Here is a 25,102-nt window from a genome sequence, read left to right on the forward strand (position 1 = left end):
GAATTGCATACACGTATGATAGCGATCCAATTATTTATACCTGACTCTCAGCGAACTGATTATGTGCGGTTTCTCATAAAGTTTTAATATCATTAAGATGTCATTTTCCATAGAATTATCTTTTCAATGTCACCTGTAACATAAATAATGACAGGTTCAATATAACTACATGTATTCATATTTTCTCATTGGTTTTATAAGTTATAATACATTTCTAGTTATTTTCATTTAACCAGTTATTGGTCGGTTTATCTTTTGACGGGCAAAAGGATTATTAACTTGCTATTAACTTGTTAAGGATTATTCATATAGAATTACATAAGCTAAACTTATGAAAATAAATAATGTCCTACCATTGCGAATCGCCGTAGCAGTTGTGAATACTCGAATTTAAGCGATTTTTCAAAATTCTAGATTTTTTTTGAAAGATAATAGAGTACTATACGTTTTATAACTTTGCACTTTTTACTACACTGATACGCCAATTTAACTGATTACCTCCCATAAAATTAGATCAAATGATATTCACTTGTAATAATAAGTATATGTCAGTGGCGAAGGCTCCATAGTAGGCGATTATTTAAAGCCTACCTACTAAGAAAAATAGATCTTCAAGCAAATAATTTAAATTAAAAAAAAAATACACTGAAAAATCCAAGATAATTGATAGTCATCTATCGTCAAAATTCAGAAGTACATAGCTTTATTTTATAAATAAGTAAGGTTTATAACCATAACTACTGCCGCATGGATTTCACTATGTTATGAAATATTCGATGGGAATTTAAGATGTGGCTTGTATGCGTTTTTAGTCACGTGACGCCACTGATGCCAGTCTCTGTCTGGCTTTTTATTCCGAAATCATAGGCTGTTTAGTTAGCGCTTACATCCGCACATTTATTCAAAATAATTAATAAGATAATTTAAAAAATAATTTCTATGGGATTCAATCACATATAAATATTGATTGTTGTTAAAAATATAAAATAATTTATCTCGCGATTTTTATTTATCTGTTATTTATACCTAAGTCTGTCTTTTAAATATATAAGTATTTTAAAATGTCTAGTTTTACGGGTTAAATTATAAATTGTTATGGAACATATTAAACACAATAACGGATATTTTCAAAGATGATAGATAATATATTTTGAGGGTATGTTATGTATATAGGAAAATACATAATTCAATCTAATTGCTTATTTATAAACTAATTATATCAAACTAATTGAGATTTTGAAATTTCGTCGATTTAGTGTACCTATTCATCAGTAGTAATATAGGGTTATCTTCTTATTTCCCGTAAATATATCTGACAAGCTTGGTTACTCCACAGCCTACCTCTTTCCAAAAGTCACCCTTCGCCACTGGTATATCTAGTAATACATAAATGAATAGATAATATAGATGTAAAAAAAATATTGTTAGAATTAATTACTTAGGTACATCATTTTCATTCTAGAGCCGGGGTCCAAAGTTATAAAGCATATACTCTATCTACAGGTAAATTGACAGGAATAGCGCGAATTGATTCATTACTCTATTCGTAAGTATTGCAGTTTCATTCGCTGAAACTTGCGACATCTTTAAATACTATGAAATTATTGGGTCTGTAATCGTAATAAGTCTTTGTGTCAATACGCTATATTATGGCGTTATTATATTACATACCCATTTAGTGTCTATTGTTATTATTTTCAAATTTAATTTATTTGAACACATGAGTAATAAAACGTAAAAAGTTTAATACGATTACAATATTACATTTAGATGTAAAAAATGAGTTACAGTGTACAAAGATTAATATTATAAATAATAAAACAAAATTATATAAAAAACTATATATACATGTTTATTCTTTTTAACACTACAACAGCCCATGGGGCCCAGTGATAGTAGTGTTGTGAAACAGTAGTGTATTTAGTAATAGAAAAGAAACAATAACAAACACACAGGTTTTACGTAAATTTAACGCTTTATGTGAGTGAAAAGATCACGTGGCATATGAAAATGCAGAGACTGCGCTAGGTCGGCTATGTGCATAGAATATCAGAGGATATACCCATAAGGTGAGGGGATATGTACACAACCCCCGAGGGCAAGAGGCGGCCGAAAATGGATCGTCCAGGTTGGAGGAAGTTTTTAAAGGAGGTCAAAACCCGTCAAGGGTTGTAGTGCCATAAATTATGATAATGATAGGTGTAATACTTAAGTATAGTATTTTCAAATTTAAAAAAATATATTTTCCAATTCGTGTTAATTACTTAATAATATTTATTTTATTTATTTTGCATAACGTCTCTGTTCTGGCAGAACACACTAACTGGAGAATACTAGTTTTGGGTAATTTGACTTTGAAGTTGTCAAAATGTTTGAAATGGTTTATCATGTGAGTTTATTAAGTAATCGTAAAAAGGATGATCTTAAAATAAATACTGTTTATTTATTAAGAAGTTTTCCAGACGGTAAAGTTTGAAATAAGGAACATTTTGGTATAACTAACTCAATATGTAATTTTTTCGACTTAGTGTCTTCTGCCAGAACAGTGACGATAAGTACTTAGTAATTTATTTGAGGTGTAAAGTACCTAAGTTATTTTTATCAAATTTGTGTAAAACAATTTATTAACTTCGTTCCTACCCAGTGTAGCCATAAAGTTTTACCACGTAGGCAAAAAGCAACGTTAGTCATATTATTTTTCATTTTTGATTTCTGTTACACGCTTAAATAATGATTTTTGTAAATAAAGTGACAAAGCGTATTTTGTATTTGATAATCCTAAAATATTATATAATAATATGTACCTTCAGTGTTGCAACTGTTCAGTTTATGTAACAAAATCTTAAAATCATTCGCTCCATGTCTTAAAATGCATAGTTTTTCTTGCATCACGAGATTATGTGCATTGCGCACTTTTGTACCTACTGTGTAGGCAGACAAACGGTGCGCTGTGGATTTAGGGTTACCATCTTTTTTTGAAGTTATACTTCTTTTGGCGCGTTTGGAAAATCAGATCAGAGTGTATTTTTGGCGTGTGACATCTAACACATAATTTATTTTTTCACACGAAAAACGCACTCGATTGGATTCGAACCACCGATTGTTCGGTTATCAGCCGAACGCACTACCTTTACGCCACAGTATGATACTGCAATCGTGACGATTATACAGTATATTATTATAGTTTAGAATTGTTCCGTTGCCTGGGCAGCGAATTTATTATTGTCGGCCATTTGCAGTTCCTTACGTAAACAAACGATTAAACGTCAGTTAGTACTTTAAAAATAAAAAAACGAGAAACCATTATATAATTTAGTAATATAAATTAAAGTGTATAGATATAAACCAACGGCGTTCCAATAAGCGGTCCTTTTTCTTGAGTGTGTAATTTAACAAGATAATTAAGAGCTAGTCAAAGATTCTAGTTTATTACAAGTTTTGTTTTGTTACGCCAAAGAAGTATAACTTCTAACGCGCGTACATAAGTACACACACCGATTTTTTAAAAATTATTAATAACCGTGCCTTGCTTTTTCGTACAAGGTGGTTATTAGTAATTTTGAACAATCACAAACACGAAGGCTTTGAAAAAATCACATAAATATTGTGTACTCACCGGGATCGATCCCAGAACTCTCGGATGGAGTATGCACTGCACCACGAGAGCCGCCGAGGTTACCATCTGTGGATCGATAGGAAAGACTAAAAAACTACACTCATAAAACTCCCGTTACTATAATGTCTCCTGAGGTTACCTAGCCCATAAAACTGTAAATATTTCTCTTAATATGCACTTATTCACATTTCCGCTAATTATAGAATCATCAATATTAATTATAGGTAATTCAAATGTTATTATTTTGAAAATGAATACTTTGAAGTATTTTAATTAATAAATACATTAAAATATTATAAAAATATGTGAATTCGTTAAACGATCCTATCTTATCATTAAATATTATTTTATGGTCTTGTTTATTTTACAACGTTTTTATTGTTTTATTGTTTGTCCGGTGGTTGTTTGTCCAGTACGAATCTTGCAATCGATTTTTAACTAAATTCCCGACTAGCTAGACATTTGAAACTTTTAGAATATATCAGAACACGATGCCAATGCATTCTTATAATACTATTAGCCATCTTTAAGCAGAATTGAATTCATTTTCATTTTCATTTAATTCTGTTTTGTATGGAAAATTATTTTAGAAAAATCCGTAATTCAATACACCGGTTGCTAAGCGGGTGGTCCTAGTAACTAAATTATTAATATATGCGTGCGTTACTATGGAAATCAAAATGACATTTCAGTATTCTATATTTGTTTCATATCAAGTACAGGTTTGAGCATATTGAGCATAATAATTCAACAGAAAATTTAAAAACGTTGTAAATAAAAAGTTCTTTTTATCTTGTAATTATTTAAATTTAGTTTATTAAGTTTTCTCCAACAGTTTTTTTTGAAAAATTCATAGTTTTAATGTTTTTTATATTTATTTTATGACACATCAATTTTTATATAAAAAAAATATTTTTTTAATTATTTCATTATTATAAAGCACCAATGGTAGCCTGATTGCTAAAACGTTTATCTCTAAAGCCATGTGCCACTAGTTCAATCCGGTGTCCGGATCCAAAATGCAACTTGTTTTTTCAGTGTATCTTCGATCCAATGCAAGGTTTCAATTAGTCAAGCAAAATGTTGACAACCATTCCTCGTACAATGGCAGGTCCAGACTCCAGATGCGTGCAATATACCGTGGAATATAACGCGAATTATACGAACGGCACACGATCTCGACGCGAATCCTGGTGTTCAAGTTCGAGCACTGCAACCGCCTTTGTGTTCGTGTTAAAAACCGACAGCCGATGGATCAGCGCGATCGTCACTATGATGACAAAATCGCGTTACATTACGTTACACATCATTGCACGTCGTGTCTGGGGGGGGGGGAGGGGCGACTTAAAAGTCTGTTTGTTTAGTACCAGTCTGTGGAGGCCCGTTATCTTTATTTCAGAATGAACGTCATTATAATGTACATTTTTTATAAATCTCTCTTTTTCTTGGCCATTCCCTCATGACTAATGATCGTCACCACTATGAAATTTAGTCATATTTTCAGCGACCAAAACTCTCCACTTGTTGGTATTATGTTTCTCCACTGGGTCGCTCCAGCGCGCCGACGCATTTCCTGGAGGCTGGCGAAAACCACCAGTCTCTCCAAGTAATCCGTTGTGAGCCGATAAATGTGTCCAAAAATCTGTAGACTCCATCTTAGACATATTGTCAAGAGTCATTTAAAAAAATGCATATCGTCACCTTACTATTAAAACCTTGTAAGTCTGTTTTGTTTAAATTTTATCAAACAAACTTACGAGGTTTTAATAGTAAGGAGACGATGTGTGTTCGTTGAATGAAAATAAATAGTACGTTATTCCAAACAAAAAAAATACACGTACTCTAGACGTAAGTGTACAGGTTGGTAACCCTGCATGGGATAGGTGTGCACCGCGGATGCATTCCGGGCGCACCTGATGTCTGCCTGACCCAGCCACAATGGGGTCAGGTGTTACATAGATGGCTCTAAATTGATTGAACTTGGATACATCTTGACATGACTTGCATGAGTCATTTTGCATAATGGACGCCACCACTGGCAGGATGCAGATTTATAATCTCCGTAAGCAGTTAATGTTGATTCTACAATACGTACCTATTCCATTGTGGATTTTGACAGTTATGTAGATTCAAACGTATAGCATTGCGTAAATAAGATAAATCTCACAAATTGAAAAATAACTCATGAAGTTTTGTAATGTTGTGCATAAAAGTCAATCAAACATTATTGATAATTTTGACATTTGAATCGCATTTAGGCATGTCAGATTCGGTACCAGATTTTTTTTTTAAACCCGATTTCTTTCTTACGACTTAATGTTGAAAATATAATCAAAAGATAAATCGCATCTGATATCACTGGCGAAGGGTGAAGGTAGGCTGTTAAGATTTGCCATAAATAGTGCACATTAAACTTTGTCAGTCATACGTATTTGTTTTCATTGAAGTAAGACTACAATAAATTTACAAACGGTGTTTTAAAATTCAATTAAACCCTGCGAAACCAAGCCATAATAAATAATAGTAAAAAAAATACTCGTCTATCTATAAAATATTAATTAAAGTTATACAATTAAGTCATAAACAAATTTGGATATTTTATAGATAGAATTATATTTTTTATCTACTATGGTTTGGTCTGGGCAGGGCTTAATAAACTAACCAACAACATGAAAACAAATAAGTATGAATGAAAAAGTGTACACAATTTTGTTGAATCGCATATAACATACCAAAACGATTATTTTTTAGTTTAGGCAAGGTTTAATTGATTTTTAAAAACCAACCATCACCATTTCTGAAGATTATAGTCTTAGTTCAATAAAAATAAGCGCGAATGACTGACAAAGTTTAATGTGTACTATTTATGTCGGATCTTAACAGCCTACCTCCACCCTTTGCCACTGTAATGATATATATTACTGTAAGTACAAATTCTGTATGTAACTTATTTTCGACGAATTGTACATACTACTCTCGCTGTTTAGTAACAGATATAGGTATTACTTGAAACAACCTCAAAATCAAAGGTGATTATTAGGAAAAAAATCTAGATTTACAATATCAGTAATGAAATGGATTTAAGCCCTCATCCAGCGAAATTCAAGCGGTTAATTTTGTCGATTAAGCTACCGATACATGATACCGATCTATTCGATACAATTATTATTAGTTTTATTTAATTTGCAGATTTTTGTTTTGCTGGTGATATCAACGTGTGTGTGTACAATGCTAGGTTAAGAGATATTATTATGGTTTTTAAACTAATCACGTAGTATTTACGATTATTTATATTAGCAGTTAAGAATGATCCGTTAAAGCGTACGAAACTGGTCCTGATCATAATTAAATTATGCGGAGTAATTACTACATAATATTATTGTGTTTTATTTCAATTAATAAAGTCTCTGTAGAAATCATACCACTCAGCATTAAATGAGTGACACATGTATGTTTTGTTGTCAAACAAAATAATAGAGTGATAATGATTGTCAGAATTTCCTCAATCATAAATGGATCAGTAGGATCTGTTATGATCTCTAGAGATATAGGATCTCTAGTTAATTGTGACAATATCTTTTGTAATATATTACGTACTGCATTTGTATCAATTGGAAGGATAATACATGGATCCTCACTCACTCATCGAGTCCGTCGCCTCGACGTGATAACGACGTGAAATAACGACGAAAGCCAAATCTCTTTCATACATAATTTTGAAACACCTGAAAAAATGCCCACATACTTATTTAAAAGAATCTTAAAAAAAGTATGGTGCCCAATGACATTAATATGGACGAAGCATCTGGAAAAAAAATGACACTCACTTTATTGTCGGGTCTACCGAATGGCATAATCTGTTCTAACGCCATTGCAATACAGGTCATATTGCTATAAATTCCCGATGCGTGATATTGCATAATGGAAATTGCGTGACGTCTACCTATACATGCGAAAGCGCGAATTTACTTCCTAGCTACTGTATTGAGAGCGTTGTCCATTAATAATGTCATTGATGGTGCCAGACAGGATTCCAACTTGGAATTCCGCCCAATTCGATTTATCAATCTGTGAAAACAAGCAAGACTATTAGCTAATTTTGTCAGAATTAAGTAGGGTGCATGTGGCTAAATTGGTAACGCTCATTGGCCTGAATTCGGTGGATGCAGGTTAAAGTCAGATATCATATTTGTTGTAATATTATATTATGTACCGATGTTTATTTTCCGATTTTCCAAATTTTGTATAAAAAATGTTACATTATTAATTAATAAAAAAAAGTTTATCAAAATTTATTTCCACCAAGAATTGGCAGTTAGTATCATTAAAGTGTACCTACATATTACGTACATATACATATATTAGATATATTATAATATAATAGTAGAATCCTGTAGTTGTTAGTCTCGGCTAGTTAGCAGAATGGCGATAGAAGGCTATCTACGTTCATAGGTGTGTTTATCTTTTTCCGTACAAATCCTTCAATGGGCAAATTGCCAACGGGAAATATTGACCGTTCTCACGATCGACTAGACAAGGAAGGTGGTACTCGTATATATATGACTATCTTCCTTACCAGGCTCGCATATCGATGCGATTAGTGCACAGATGTTTATGTCCAGTTTATTATGTTTTAAGACAATCAAATTTCAATTAAATTTCAATCTTTCAATTTTTTTTTAAACCAAAAGTATAAACAGGCATATTATTATAATATTCGAATAAGACAGCATCTTCTCAAATACCTTTTTTTGACTATAATAATTAAAGTTTTACAGCAAAATATATATGATGTAGATCAAGGCCATTATAGCCAGACCTCGCCAATAAATTACGAGTTCCTATAGTAGTGCTAGTTATTGCATAACTTGAATGCAATGTGGTAAACTGTTCACAGTAAATGAAGATTTTCGATTTTATGTTTCGTTAATATTAATTAACGAATTAGGTACTATTTTTTCCGGTATACCTAAGTTCGTAAGGTTACTACCAAAAGTTGGTAAGTCTCGAAATCATGTTAAGGAGTAATTGCAATTTATTGCAATTGACATGCCCTCTAAAATCAGGCATAATGCTTATTTATTTGTGCGTTATGCGCATGTTCTGTATTACATCGGATGACCTTAAATGACAATTATTAACATATCAATAAATATAATATTATTATTATTATCTACCTATTGTTTTACGGTTATTTTTATCATCAAAATGTGGTAAAATAAGTTGTCTAAAATATGAATAGGTATTCGTTTAATTTTAAAAACATCGATTTATATCTAAAATAAAACTGTGTTTAAATCGAACTTTTTCTCATTTGTATCCAATCGAGCTTACAGTCATATTGTGACTAGGTATACTATTTTGGTAAATTGTATATTTGAATGAAACTATCCATCCTGCATATACATAATAATGACCTACTATAAATAAATAATACAGTATATCCATCACATTCATAATATAAATATGACATATAATAATAATAAAATATGAGTGTCTGGGTATGTCTGTCCGTTTATTCGGTTAAAAATTAAAAAAAAACTACTGGACTAATACATATTTAAGAAACTTAGATTTGATTATTGAATACATTGTTGATGACAATTTGGTGTAAGTAGTATCACATTATTCCGGTGCTGCAAACAATCTGAAACCATTACCAATAGATGTATCATTATCGTTTTGTGGATAGAAATGCAAAAAAAATGTTGGTGTCGTTGATTTATTTTTTGAGATAATTTACTTAAAATATTTCATTAATCGATATTTGAAAATAAATTTTCGATATCTCAAAAGAAACAAAATAAATTTAAAAAAAGAATGAAAAAAATCCGTGTTCCTGTGGAATCATATAGTAACAAAATGCCATATAAGGCATAAAAATCATACCCGAGCGATGCCGGGTAGCAGTAGCTAAGGGTGACTTTTGGAAAGAGGTAGGCTGTGGAGATCTGATAAAAAGAACACACTTTTCAGGTATAGGTACTTACGAGAAATAAGAAGATAATACGATATTACAACTAATGAATAGGTACACACTGATGACAACGACACACTAATTTAATGAAACTTCAAAAACTCACTGACGACATAAAATTAAGCGACCAGCTGTTTAAATAATGTATTTTTTCGAAACATTTATACACATCAAAAATAATTAGATAAAAGTTCTTTTTATTTTTAAAAACAGTCTTTATTTATTAATATTTGATTAAACACCATAGAAAACATTTTTTTAAATTACCTAATTATTCATTAATTAGTTTTAGGCTCTGCGATCGGAGCTTATCTTAGTTCATACAATTCGATAGACTGGGCGGGGCTACGTGACGTAAAGTCCATATGAAAAAATTGAGAATTATTTGAAACATAATCAGTCCTTTATTTACGTCAAGACAGATGGCGTGCTGTGGTATATTTTTAAAAAAACATTTGCAGATTGTTTTGTAATTATTTGTGTAATACATTCCTACACATACGGCATCTCTCGTTGGTAAAATAAAATATTTTATAGAATATATATTATAATCAAGTGATTATATAAATAAGTCAATATGCAATTAAAAAATATTTTTCTTAAGAAGTTAATCTTCAAATAAGTGCCTAGTATGGAGTCTTCGCCACTGCCGGGTAGAGTAGATGCTTAATATCTTTGAACTCAGCCTCTAGGATGAAAATGATTTACAATATTCTAAAAATATTTCTTTACATATATTATCTATTTATTTATTTATTTATTACTACATATTATAATAAAACGTGTGCATATCATTTGATCTAATAATTTTATGCGACGTAATCATGTAAAGAGACGTATCAGCGTGGTAAAAAGTTATGAAACATATTATATTCTACCTTATAAATTCAATAGTCGTGAAAATCTTCGTCTTTAATTCCTTTAGCAAAATTATGTCTCAATAATTCATCCATACAGCCTCGGGAGAAGTAAACATACAGAATTGTCGAATTCAGTCAACTGTATTAACATAATTAATACAGTCAGTGATGGAAATTGATAGTCACATAACGTGATTAGATTAGGGGATTAGATAATTCATTGAATACGTTATCATTCCATCAAACGGAATAACACTTATCTGCCAGAAGTGTCGGGCGTAGGTGTCGTTTTATTGGAGAAGTTGACTTTAAACAGGCATGCTTAAATCAGTTGATCTCTCCGAGTAATTGAGAATGACATCTCGTCATTATTTGTGCGATGAACTGGTTTATCAAAATAAAAAATAGTTTCCTTTTTAAATACTCTAGCACAGGGGTTGTCAATTGGTTTTTTATCGCGAGGTATATATTAATTATTATTCAAAATATTGCAGAGTGCAAAGAATATAAGTAATATAGGGTAGGTACTAGTCGGTTATCCTGGATACAGCGGCAAACACATTTCGAAAATAGCCGATATACTGGATTATTTGTTAGGATAATCTAACCTAACCTAACCTGACTTAACTTAACCTAAACTAACCCAAACTAACAAATAATCCAGTATATCGGCAAATGTATTTTTTATCCTTATTTTATTGTATTAAATCGATATATCAACAGGAATAAAAATAACTGTATTCGTAGTAAGTGTCAGTGTGTATTTGCTATTGGTGAGTGCGCACAGTGTCTGACAGTGGCGATGGGTGGAGGTAGGCTGTTAAGATTCGACATAAATAGTGCACACTAAAATTTGTCGGTCATATTTATTTGTTTTCATTGAAGTAGGAATATAATGTTCAGATTGTGCCAGTTAGTTTTAAAATTTAATTATACTCTGCCTAACCAAACCATAATAATCCGACAAAAATAGTGCACACTTTTTCATTCATACTTATTTGTTTTCGATAAATTAAAAATATATAGGTATCACAGATGGTGTTGGTTAGCTTTTTAAAATTCATTAAGCCCTGCCTATTCCAAATCATAATTATTGATAAAAAATATCTATAAAACATCTTAAATTATGTATGGCTTAATGTCATAATTTTAGATATTTATAGATAGACGAATATTTTTTTGTTTATTATCTACTATGGCTTCGATTAGGCAGGGCTTAATTGAATTAAAAAAAAAAACTAACAAACATTATCTAGGTACACATAATAGTATTAGTTCAATGAAAACAAAATATGTATGACTGAAAATATTTAGTATGCACTATTTATGTCGGGTCTTAACGGACTACCTCCACCCTTCACCACTGGTGTCTGATAATGCCAGAAAGCGAACCGAGGGTTGCAAAAAAGTACTCAAGTGGAAAAATTCAAAAACTTAAATTAATTAGTATTTATTTTGAAATGATGAAAATTGTGTAGAATTTATAAAAATAATATTATTACCTACTCAATTTAGTTACCTATCCATGTTTTTTGATATTCTTCTCAGTCACTCAGTTATTAATCAAAGTTTGGCTGCTTACAATATAGTGGTTAAAAAATCATTTCAATAACCTTTATTTTTCTTTTCTTGCAGATACACGATCATCGCCTGTTGCTTAATATCCTGGGTATCCTACATCGATGCCACAGCCAAGAAAGCATCCGATAAGCCTGCCGTAAAATCTCTGAAGACGTCCAAGGCCACCCTCTCCAACCACGAAGTCCTCACCAAACTCGGCCTTACGAGACTGAGAGTCCCGTCCAGCCACAGCAGAAAACGACTAGCAGTCGAATCCAGACACCACTACAATGAAGATGACTCCAGAATGTACGTCATTAAGCTTCCACCAAACCCTTACTATTACGCGCACACGAAACCAGAGAAAAATGCTGTTCACCACTCAAGTAAAAAGGTTCCTGTTGGTTTCAAATCGAATGGAAAACCTGGAAGAATCTACCATTGGAATATTCCAGTATTGAAGAAACTTACCAGCAAACAAAAGATACATTCACGGTCTAAACTATCAAGAAACGATGACAGTGATATCTTCGATATTCAGAATACACCAACTTGGACAAGTACACATGTAAATGATGCTCATGACAAATCAGGAGAATACTTAAAACCCACGAAATACGCAAAGAAAAACCCTACATATTACGTTCCATCAAAGCCTAAAAATGGCTCGTTTCATAAGTATTTCACAGGAAATGGAAAACCGAAATCGTTCTACGTTATAGAAAAGAGTAAAAAGCCAGGCCATTTTCAAAGGTTATTGCCGTGAGTGAAGTGTTGTTTTAAGTTGCAATAATTAAGGGCTTATCTAATTGTTTAGGAAAAGACTTTTTTTAATACGAGTTACAATTATTATAATAATGTGTGAAGTGCTTGGGGTTAATACATAATGTTACGATTATTAATATGTACTCAAAATTATATGTATTAAAAATATTATTTTTCAATCATTGAGTTATTAACTTTGAGAATACCGCAGTTCGTAATAATATTGGAGCAATTCCGAGTCGTTGCTAATTGGAGCAGACTTTGTTGAATTACTTCGATCCAAGAACTAGCGGTTATAATGTAAAAGATTTAGCAAAAATGTAGTAGAAAGACACGTTTAATAAGTGGAACAGCGGTTTGGAGGAATAAAATGTTTAAGATACTCACATAATATTGTCACTTGCACTACTGTCTCCCTTCTAAATCGTGTCTCATGGCATTAGTGCCTAAATGAACGTCTCTAAGTTAATAACTCAATGCTTTCAATACTATAATGGTAGCTATTTAGAATGATAACGAATGCAAGAATGGAGTATTTAGTATATTTTTGGTTTACATTAATAGTGTCCAGTAACAGTCATAAAAGTAATATTGTCTATATGCTGTCCAAAATCTATTTTAAACTTCACTATATGGGGCGTTACATTTGTTAAAATTGCCCTCGTATTACAGTGCGTAAGGCGCTGGCTTTCACCCGGGGCTCTGGGTTTGATTCTCAGTAAGGTCACAATATAATATTTATATGATTTTCTCAAAACCTGTATGTTTGTGATTGTTTTACTTATATTACTAGCTACACTACTTCCTCGTGGCATATTGTAGTGTATTAAAAAAGGATATACCTATATGAATATATATTAAATTTCTTTATTAATTCTTAAATCTAATCTTAAAATGATTTCAAATTATTAATAGCATTAATAAATATATATGTAACCGTAAATTGATACATTATTATGACCGTGACTGTACCTATTGAGGTTCTATCGAGTGCACACAATATTATCGTCAAATGAATATCCGAAATAAATAAAGTCCCAAGTCACTTTAGTGGTGTTAACTGCCGATTCTTGATGTAAAAGTATTGTATTAATTAAAATTAAACTCGATACACACTGTAGGTATATTGTTTTTTATTTGAATTAATAAAGTACTATGCGCCATTAAATCAATTTACTCATATAAACATGTTCCATGTTTTGCCGTCGAAAATATTTTATTACATTGTTTAAAAAGTCCAATATGCCACAAAAAATTTCTATAGCGATGGAAAATTAAATCAAACTTTTCAGGATCTATTTAAGTAATCTAGGTAAGTTTATATGAAAGTCATTGGGTAACAGGACTTATGACAATGGCTTTTGAATGTCGCTCACGCTCACGCTCGTGTGATCGCTCGCCAATAAACGAAAAAAAATATTATGTTCGTTTAAAGTCCTATATCTCAATTGAACTTTTTTGGCACTTAGTGCTTTATTTATTTCGGTTGTTAAAATTAACAATACAATGACTGGTTCATCGAACATTGGTAACCAATATTATTATAATACTATAATAATATCTTATATATTATTACGAACTTCTATGAATTAAAAATATGTTATTTCGATAATAAAAATTAAAACATATCTGCATAAACTTGGGATTTATTAATTAAAAATTACCTACATAGCACCATTTTGGAACTATACTGTAATAGCTCTAAATAATGCTGTGGTGAGTGGAGGTAGACTGTAGAGATCTGACATAAATAGTTTATACTAAGCTTTGTCGGTCATATTTATTTATTTTAATTGAACTAAGAATACAAAATTGAAGGTGGTGTTGGATAGTTATCAAAATTCAATTAAACCCTGCCTAAGCCAAACCATAATAGATAAGAAACATTATTTTATCATTAAATCATACATCATTTTTGATGTTTTATATAATATAGAAGAATGTTTTTTTATTTATTATGGTAAGGTTTAATTGATTTTTAAAAACTAACCAACACCGTCTGCAATGTGTATTCTTAGTTCAATGAAAACAAAAATAAATTATGTCTGATAAAGCTTAGTGTGCACCATTTATGTCGGATCTTGACAGCCTATCTCTACCCTTCACCACTGACTTCTGGCAAAATACTAAATTCATTGTTTTATGGCTTGGTACTGTGAGGTTAAAACCTGTAGCTTCAATTATCTCTAAACTTTAAATTTTCACATATCACAGCCTGGTTCCAGAATGGCGATAGACTGTTTTTGATCGGACAAAACACGATAAGAACCAAATAAAACAGAAAAATAATATTATATTCATTTAGTAATATTATAATTATTAATAATAATTGTTTGACTATTATAATTGTTTGTCTAAAAAATAATGGTAGGTACATGTTTACCATCATTTATCAAAAATTTGTTAAGGATAATATTGTTACTGAACCTAATTATTATCGAAAAATATGTTCACACGTCCCGTATATTAATTACCTATAAAAATATTAATGAATGACTATAATGAATGAAAAATAGGAAACATGTGTACGATTTGAATGGATGTTTGGTATTCATGCTACTTGATACTAGTTAATTACGGTGTTATAATAATATATAACTAAATAAACTATAATAAACTAAACTTAAAATTATGGAAAAAAATTACAAAGTCAATCATTTAACAATGATATTATAATAACAACTAATCCATCTTTTATATATTTAGGATTGTTTTGTACTTAATTATTTTAACCGGAATATTGTACCCTTTTTATAAATAAATACAATTAACTTGACAATTGTTTTCTTTATTATTCCTTAGCATATACTTTTTTAGTTGTTTTTCTATGTATCACAGGTATAATGCAATAAACAGCGCCGGATCAATTACGGTAGGCGCCCGAAGTATTTTGAATTTTGGTAAACGCATATAATATTTAATAAAAAATCTATTAATATTTTTAATAATTTATAATTTTATATATAACGATTGGCTCAGTTCCATAGTGCTACACTGCTAGTTTGTACCTATACATAATTTGAAAACATCTCATGCATATACATAAAAAAAAATCATTTTCTCGAAAAAAAATACGACACCAGACGTGACACGAACCTGTATCTGCTGGATTCGCGCCAGTATGCTTTTCCAATTAAGCTACGGGCATCGAAGTTAATTACGACGATTTTAAATAGTAGTTGTTACATGGAATGCATTTCTATTGCTAATGCTATTCAATATATAGAATGTTACATTCTCGAATCTTGTGTCTTATTCGTAGAATACAAAAATAGTTTATTAGGAATTAGTAGTTTTGAGTAATGCCTGATCTAAGACTTGTAGAAAAATGACAAAAAACATCGGCCCCGCATTTTTTAAATGCAATATAATTGGCCTTTGTGGCGACCAGGTTGGATTGCCCGATGGGCCCAACAGCCGGTTGGATCGATTTGAGCATCTCTTCCCTTTTGGAGCACATTCTCGGACATTCTCAGAAGATGTATCCTGTAGTTTTCCGCCACATGGACATGGCCGGGTAACAAGTTAAGCTTGTAGAGCTTGGCAGCTAATCCACCAATAACCTAATGCGCATCTGTTTACGTACTGTGACACCCCCGTATGGTCCCCATTTGGGGATGTCTTTGTGTATCTGGAGACGCCCGAATCGGTATCAAAGCCAACAAATAATAAAGCGCTGATTACGAAAATAAATAATGTTAAAAGTCGGCCGGCAACATTGTCTTTGACCGTTGGAGATATGCAACGTCGCCCAAGAAAAAAAACCGTTGGCAATGATTTTTCAAGATGGCGCGCAGATCGCGACAAGCAGCAAAATCGCGAACGCGTACATTTCGCCCTCCGTAGAATTAAATTATAAAAAAATGTAACCATATAGTATAATAAACGTAAATAAACTCGCCGCTTCCATCACAATTCCGGTGTCATAATTATCCACCTTCATCCCAAATACAGACGATAAAAAAAGAAAACAAAACACAAAGTGACAGTTGAGAAAATCTCTTACCAAAATGGAGGGAAGTGATGAGTGGCCCCAGTCAACGTGGGACTACGCTTCTTGATTTTGATCGTCTGGAATCAAGAAGCAGGTGAAATTTCTTTCACCCAGACACACACCCTGAGATCCAAACACCGGAATAGGAAACGGCGAGGAAAAAACATCCAGAGGCTTGCCTCTGGTGGCGCTCAACAAAAGTATAATAATAAGCAGTAGAAAGAGGATGCTGCCAAAGCCAAGCCAGTGAAGAAAAGAGCAGAAACACCCGGATTGCGAAGTCATGGCTCCCGATGTACTCCCGACCAACTGCATCCGCCAGCGAACTTGGCCCACGGACGAGTGTATCGGACAAGACCCTGGCTCCAACGAGGGAAAACGGCATCAAATGCCCTGCATCATCAGCCGCTTGAGCCCTCTTCGTCAACAGCAGCGTGTCTGTGAGCCTTGCAATCAGCCCTGGCCCAGATGCACCATGATGAAGAGAGCTACAAAGCGGCCTTCTTCAGCTGAGCAAAGCAGCCTCCATCAGCGGAAAGCAGCCAAGCAGCCAAGCAGCATCCTCAGCCATTAGCATCATAGATTAGTTACTTTTAAGTGTTTTGTGTTTGGAAGCGATGTATAATAAGTTATTTCAGTGCTCGAAGTGAAAAATTTTACAACCCGGAGCGGTTGTATGAGGCAGAATGGCGTTCCGGTCCATTTCGGGCCCTGATATATTTTTAAAATTATTTTTATAAACTCTAAAGCCATTTTAAGTATAAAATTAAGTTTTCGCATATTATATTAGTATAATATCAGTGCAGTGCGTGTAATTCGATAGCCGCGGCAGGGCAAGCGAGCAAAAAAGGGGGTCGAGTAATGCGCCGGTATGCATTTTCGTGAGGGATCGACTGATTTTCGGACGGTCGCTGTTGGGAAGGCTGGGTGCGACGTCCTCTCTCAGCATCCGCCCGTACGGTAGACATGGGGAGCCGCGAACCACTACGCCCACAAAGCGGCGTAGTGCTGCATCCGAAACTCTCCGGTTGCCGACGGTCCGAGGGTGTTGAGAGGGCTGGGCGCGACGCCCTCCTCTCTCAGCAGCTTTACGGTGGGCCCGGGAACCGCGAACCACTATGCTACAGTGCTGCATCCGAGTCTCTCCAGCCGCCGACGTACCGGAAGGGCTTCGATCCTTCAACGTCTAGAGACGCAACCACCCCTTATCAAGCCGCCGCACTGTCCAGTTACACACGCTATCGTAATCAGCCCTTAGTTGGCCCGATCCCCAGTCGGGCCTTTCCGGAGAGGTGCGCTTGTGACACCCCCGTATGGTCCCCATTTGGGGATGTCTTTGTGTATCTGGAGACGCCCGAATCGTTATCAAAGCCAACAAATAATAAAGCGCTGATTACGAAAATAAATAATGTTAAAAGTCGGCCGGCAACATTGTCTTTGACCGTTGGAGATATGCAACGTCGCCCAAGAAAAAAAACCGTTGGCAATGATTTTTCAAGATGGCGCGCAGATCGCGACAAGCAGCAAAATCGCGAACGCGTACATTTCGCCCTCCGTAGAATTAAATTATAAAAAAATGTAACCATATAGTATAATAAACGTAAATAAACTCGCCGCTTCCATCACAATTCCGGTGTCATAATTATCCACCTTCATTCCAAATACAGACGATAAAAAAGAAAACAAAACACAAAGTGACAGTTGAGAAAATCTCTTACCAAAATGGAGGGAAGTGATAGTACATGTGGCCAATATCTAAAATAATAATTATTGTAATAATAATTATCACTGCTGTGCTATGGGTTATTTTAAAATTAGAAATATCATTTCCTTTCCTTTTTTGTAAGCTTTCCTTCTCAAAAAAATCAACTTTACTTGAATCGAATTGATTTCAAGAATCGACCTTTTTGCAGAATCAAACATTCATACCGACTAGGGATTCCAATCCCGGGATCCCGAGCTATTTTTGATACCTATGAATCCCGGGATTGATAAACATAATCCCGAAACTTTCGGGATTGATTTTTTTCATCAATTTTTATGGAGAATAAAATAAAAACGAAAATATAACAGAAAAAATACTTTTAATAGCAAATAACTACATTAGAAATAAACTGAGTTTGAATGAAGTTTGATTTATACCCATGTGTAAGTTGCTGATTTATTTTATTTTTTTCACATAAATTAATAAAAATGAGAAAGATTGGAAAAAACAATGCTTCGCACTTTTAACAAAGTAATTCCACCATGATCTCATACGTTTTACGGCAGTTTCATATTTGGCTGACTAATTAGATTTATGAAACGGAAAGGCCACACGTACGTACACCATGATTTGCTTTACTATTTTAAATCTCGCTAACCCATTCATTAAGTCTTTACTATCAGAAACAGCAATCTCATATTAAATTCACATTATTATTTACTCCATTAAACTTATGTATTTCCAAGATTGAACGTATACAATATTAACAATAAATGTCTTAAATAGTATGAATTATACTAGATTTATTTTTGACCGATTTTATCAATGTTATTTGTAAATATAAATTTTGTATATTAACAATAGAAAAAAATTCCAATCCCGGGATTGTCAAATTGTAATCCCGAAATCCCGGGATCATTGGAGATTTGGCTCGGGATTGGATTCCTAATACCGACCACACCATAAAATCAATCATTCATTATTTTTGTATTGCGTTATGTTGTGGAACAAGTATGTTAAGATTAATTTGTTTATACATACAAATAACATAAATAATCTTGATCGATGTTACTTTGAGGGAGTTTTGAAACGAATAATTGGTACCTACATATTTCAGTAAAAACACACTCTACAGCTAATGGTCTTAGTTTGATCTGAAAATGCGGAAGGCAAAGTCTCTTGTTGGTAAATGGACAAGTATTAATCTTGGGGGAAAGTAAAATATACAAGAATGAGTTTTGCGGTCTTGCAATTCTATCAATTAAGATTAGGATACTGCACCAGTTAGGGTACAAATACTGTCAAACAATCCACTAAAGTACAGAAGAACCAGGTTAAAATATCTGGAGTCTGGATGTAAGTATACTGCAATAGTATCGAATTGGAGTGAGGACTAGGGATCGGATTTATATGCAACAAAAAACATGATTATATGCATGCACGTATGCACTTAAAATCAATAAAATATGCACTAAAACCGAAAAAATATGCAGTTAAAAATTTAAACAAACATTTAAACAAAAAAACACAAACAATGAATATAAAGTTAATCAATTACAATTTTCAAAATAGTTTTTTCACAAGTACAAATAATTGAATAATAAATGCATTGTAAACCAAACATAACTTAAAAAACAAAAACGACACACTTAACTATTCCTTAATACTCCCGAAAAAAAATTACAATATTCTTTCAATATTATGATCTGGCATTAAAATTTTCTGCAAAGGTATCTGTCAATATTTTATATTGGATGTGATTGGGCAAACTTTAAATAAAAGTGCCCGATGTATCTATAGTCTAAGGCCCGGCCCGAGTTGACTTTACCTTTTCTGATAAACCCACAGCTCGGAGATGGCATTAAAAGTGCATCTAAAGTATCTACCTTCCGAACTTAGTTATATTTCGATAAAATAATTAAAAAAAAAAACTAAAATTATAAATTCAAAAGCCCTAAAATATGCATTTATTTATGAAATATGCACTAATGTCTCAAATATACTCTAACGTCTCAAATATGCATTTATATGCACAATAAAATTTTTTTTTTGGTCTCTGTGTCTTTCAAAACAGATTTCTGTGCAACTCTCATAGCTGTGCATACACCCTAACAAAGCATGCACTAGCATATAAATCCGGGCCCTAGTGAAGACACTCTAGGACTTGAGTACAAGAAGAGTCACGCCAATGTCTCTCGCATGTGATGATGGTATTGTTAAAAATGGTAAGTAAATACAATATTGAATACTGAAAAAAGATAAATTACCATACTCGATCCTAATCGAAGTAAATGGGCTTTAACGAGGTATTTTTTTACGAATAATAATATAGTAAACTTCCGCTCTATGTATGGTCTAGGCCTGGAGTTCCCAACCTTATTTTCACCAGGAGCACATTTATACTAAAAAATGGAATAGTGGGCATTTTTTCTAATGAAACTTACATAACTTAGACAAAGAACTACAGTACAAAATAATATCGGTTCTATTTTTTTTAACAATTAATTCTTAGTCATTAACTTTGTAAATGAAGTTTTAAGTATAATATACCAATAATATGAAATATATATAATAGTTAAATATATGTATAGATAATAATAAATAATTACAAAATAAAAAAAAACTTTTTATATACAACGTTTTTAAATTTTCTATTGAATCATATAAACTTGACTTGACTAGCTTAACGCTTTCGCTGCTGAATAGATAATGATATTTTAATTGCCCCCTTTAAAATGCACGTTAATTACATCGATCGGCCGCCTGGTCATTACGCACCGTGTGCGTCTTCCGCGTCCAAAGTATTAAACGATCAAAAAAATTTGTACTTGATAGGAATACTGAATAATGAAATGTCATTTCGTATTGATTTTCATAGTAACGCACGTATATATTATTTATTTAATAATTTAGTTGCTAGGATCCCCTAGCGACCAATAATGGTATCGAAATAACTTTACGTACAAAACAGAATTAACTAAAAATGAATTCAATTCTACTTAAAGATGGCTAAAAGTATTAAAAATGCATTGGCATCGTGTTCTGATATATTCTAAAAGTTTCAAATGTATAGCTAGTCGGAAAGTTAGTTAAAAATCGATTGCAAGATTTGTACCGGACAAACAAGAATACGAGTTAATAAAAACGTTGTAAAATAAACAAGACCATAAAATATTATTTGATGATAAGATAGGATCGTTTAACGAATTCACATATTTTAATGTATTTATTAATTAAAATACTTCAAAGTATTCATTTTCAAAATAATAACATTTGAATTACCTATAATTAATATTGATGATTCTATAATTAGCGGAAATGTGAATAAGTGCATATTAAGAGAAATATTTACAGTTTTATGGGCTAGGTAACCTCAGGTGACATTATAGTAACGGGAGTGTTATGAGTGTACTTTTGTAGTCTTTCCTATCGATCGATAGATGGTAACCCCGGCGGCTCTCGTGGTGCAGTGCGTAGGGCGCTGACCTTCCATCCGAGAGTTCTGGGTTCGATCCCGGTGAGGACACAATATTTATGAGATTTTTTCAAAGCCTACGTGTTTGTGATTGTTCAAAATTACTAACAACCACCTTGTACGAAAAATCGAGGACATGATTATTAATAATTTAAAAAAAAATGGTAACCCTAAATCCACAGCGCACCGTTTGTCTACCTACACAGTAGGTACAAAAGTGCGCAATAAGAATACGACCTAAGAAAAACGTTGTAAAAAATATCTATGAACATCATAATATGAAAAAAAATAAGTGTAGATTATTAGGGTGTTCGGCATTGGATTTCTTCGATCAATTTTTCATAGTTAAAAATGTGTGTGGATGTTCAAACTAATGATTCGCATGTTCAGTTAAAGCATAATTTTAACTTTATGCCTCACTTTTTAGGGGTGAGTTCTTTTGTTCCAAAAGGTTGTTTGTACAACCATACAGAGACTATGAATTCAATATATCTAATCAACCAACGCGAAAATTCAATTTCTATTTTTTTTGATTAATTGATTTAAAATTATATTATAGTTTATATTAAGTATCTAAAATGCAGAAATGAGCACACGCAAAAGTGAGCGACAGGTATGCCTGGGGGAACAGGGTTAAGAATCCTTGCTCTAGGCTAACCATATTATAGGTAACGTTTCTATAATAATTCAATTGGTTGGTGTTAGTACATATCTAATTATTTTAATTTTCGTTTGGTATAGTCATTCAGTATAATAGATACTAAAATAAGAGATAACACTATGATTAAATTTAACAGTTTGCAGCTGAGCGGCCTTGGCGGGTTGACAGGGCTCGAAATGGACCGAAGCGCACCGGAACGCCGTTACGGTTCGTAAAATCCCCATCGCTCGGTGTCGTGAACATATTAATTTGACCGTACGAGCTAGATATGCATATGTTACGCCGAATGTGCGAAATTGAATATTACATGAAAAATGCAAGCCCGTTGCCTTATTCATGAATTAGACAAAATATTTGAAGAGTGCGTGAATTCGGCAGTAATTTTTCTGCCTAGTTCATGTATTGGACAAATTAGATAGTAGCGCTACGGTGGTATTTTTTGCAACTAAACTAAATGTATCAAATGCTCATGCATTGGTCAAAATGTACATATATTATCTATGGTCAAAATAGATGATCGCGCTCCGGTGGTGTTTTTTGCAACTAATCAAACTAAACAAATGTGTCAAATGTCATTGATTATAATATAAAAATATACCAATCAATAACTACAATGACGTTCATATCCATTTACTATGCGCAAAAAAAATCTAGAACTATAATATGATAACGGAAGAATTTTATTGAAAAGTATTTTCGCGATTTGATTCGTGCTTGGGTATCAAACGTGCAATGGTCGATTGAATGTTTGTGATAGTTTGTTGACACTTGATAGCTAGCCTCAAAATGGACATTCAGTTGAATAATTTAATTCAGAATTACAAAACCTAACCTAACCTAACATAACCTAACCTAATAATAATAATATTACATTATGTCCAATTATAACTAATAAAACCATCCGTATTCAATTTATTTTTTCTTCTGTCATGTTGACAGTTCAAGAATTCCATACCCTGGCGAATTCATGTACTCAGCAGAAAATTTACCTAATTCATGAATAAGGCAACAGGCTTGACTATTACATGAATTAGCCAAAATTTTGCCTATTTCATGTAATAGTTAATTTCGCACATTCGGTGTAACACATAATATAACACAAAAAAATCTAACACACTTTTTTATATAAAAATACACATAGGTATAATTAGATAACTATGTTAATATTTTTGTTAAATTATTGAGCGCTCCTGTTCGTAAAATATTCCAATTCGAGGGCTGCGGGTGGATATAATAAAAAATATGTTTTGTAAATTCAATTATGTTACGCACACTCTGGAATATCTACATCTATCAAATATTCATGTTACTAATTTGGTAATCTCAGACTCAATCCACTGTAACTATTATAAATACATTTTACTATACCATCTGACACCATCATTCTGTGTCAGTTCCCTTCGGTCAGAATATTAGTAATAGATGTCACTAACTACGTATATTATAATAATATGAATTCTATATACCTGAAAGTCAGTCACTGTTTTTGTATTGGCTGCTCAAAACAACATTTTCTTGAAAACGCAATTTGTGATTTTCAGTTTATTTACTTTCGGCTTTGTGGATTTAGCTATTTCGGGTTTCTGCTATGAACACGCTCAAAAGGTCAATTAGAAAAATAACACATAATACGAGTATGACACTGAGGTACATAATTATAATAATTAGGAAGGGTGTAGTCTTGGTGTAGTCAAATAATTAATATCATCGAGAGAATATTTTATTGTTATTATTATAAATGGACATATTTTATTTCCATTTTTTTTTAAATAATTTGAATATCATGCCAATATATTACTTAGGTACCTACTACTTACTTCACATTATGACCACAGTATAATAATCGAATTGTGTTTTTTATGATAACCTTTTAAGGGTAGGGATAAATTAATATAAGCAATAAAGCAAGCATAGCCAATTTAGTTTTATATTTATTTTTACAATGTCAAACTAAGGTTTTATTCACAGAACAGATATTATATTATTTCTGAGTTCCCTGGTTTTATTTATATGCTAGTACCTACTTGTAAAAAAACTAAATCCTTTTGCTAAAGACGACGTAGATACCTAAGCTGACTACTTATTTCGCACCATCGCATCGCAACTAAACTGCCACAATCCAAAAAACGTCAAACAGAGAAAGTCAGCTTTGAAGTTTTTACCTTTCGCATTTTTGTACTGCGTTTTTGAAATATGTTTAGATATTGAATGAAGTTTTGACTTGAATTTGATGACAAAGCCATAAAGTCCACCAAAAAAGCGCTCGGTGCGCTCACTACTGATTAGGCCCCCTCCCACCCGCGCATTACCCTTCACCTATGCAATAAGGGGCCCAAGAAGCACAAAATAATTATTATTATCAGCGTCTCTCATAACAAAGCAATAAAAATATTATATTATTTCTCGGGGTTTGTAATTAATATTCACGATGACATCATTCTACCAGCAAAATGTTGGACACGCAGCAAACTAAACAATGGGTTCACTGT

General features: G+C 32.6%; 1 protein-coding gene across 1 annotated transcript; it reads left to right on the forward strand.

The window, feature by feature from the left end:
• The first annotated feature begins 5,554 nt into the window (after positions 1 to 5,554).
• Positions 5,555 to 12,779, forward strand: LOC147070307 (uncharacterized). The gene is made up of 2 exons (XM_085949945.1): positions 5,555 to 5,559; positions 12,089 to 12,779. The coding sequence occupies exons 1-2, from the start codon at positions 5,555 to 5,557 to the stop codon at positions 12,777 to 12,779; spliced, it is 696 nt and encodes a 231-aa protein (XP_085806071.1).
• Positions 12,780 to 25,102: the final 12,323 nt, after the last annotated feature.

The sequence above is a fragment of the Rhyacophila brunnea genome, unplaced genomic scaffold (assembly GCF_057557595.1).
Source record: "Rhyacophila brunnea isolate RB1 unplaced genomic scaffold, BYU_Rbru_1.0 scaffold_22, whole genome shotgun sequence".
In the NCBI taxonomy this organism is placed as follows: Eukaryota; Metazoa; Arthropoda; class Insecta; order Trichoptera; family Rhyacophilidae; genus Rhyacophila; species Rhyacophila brunnea.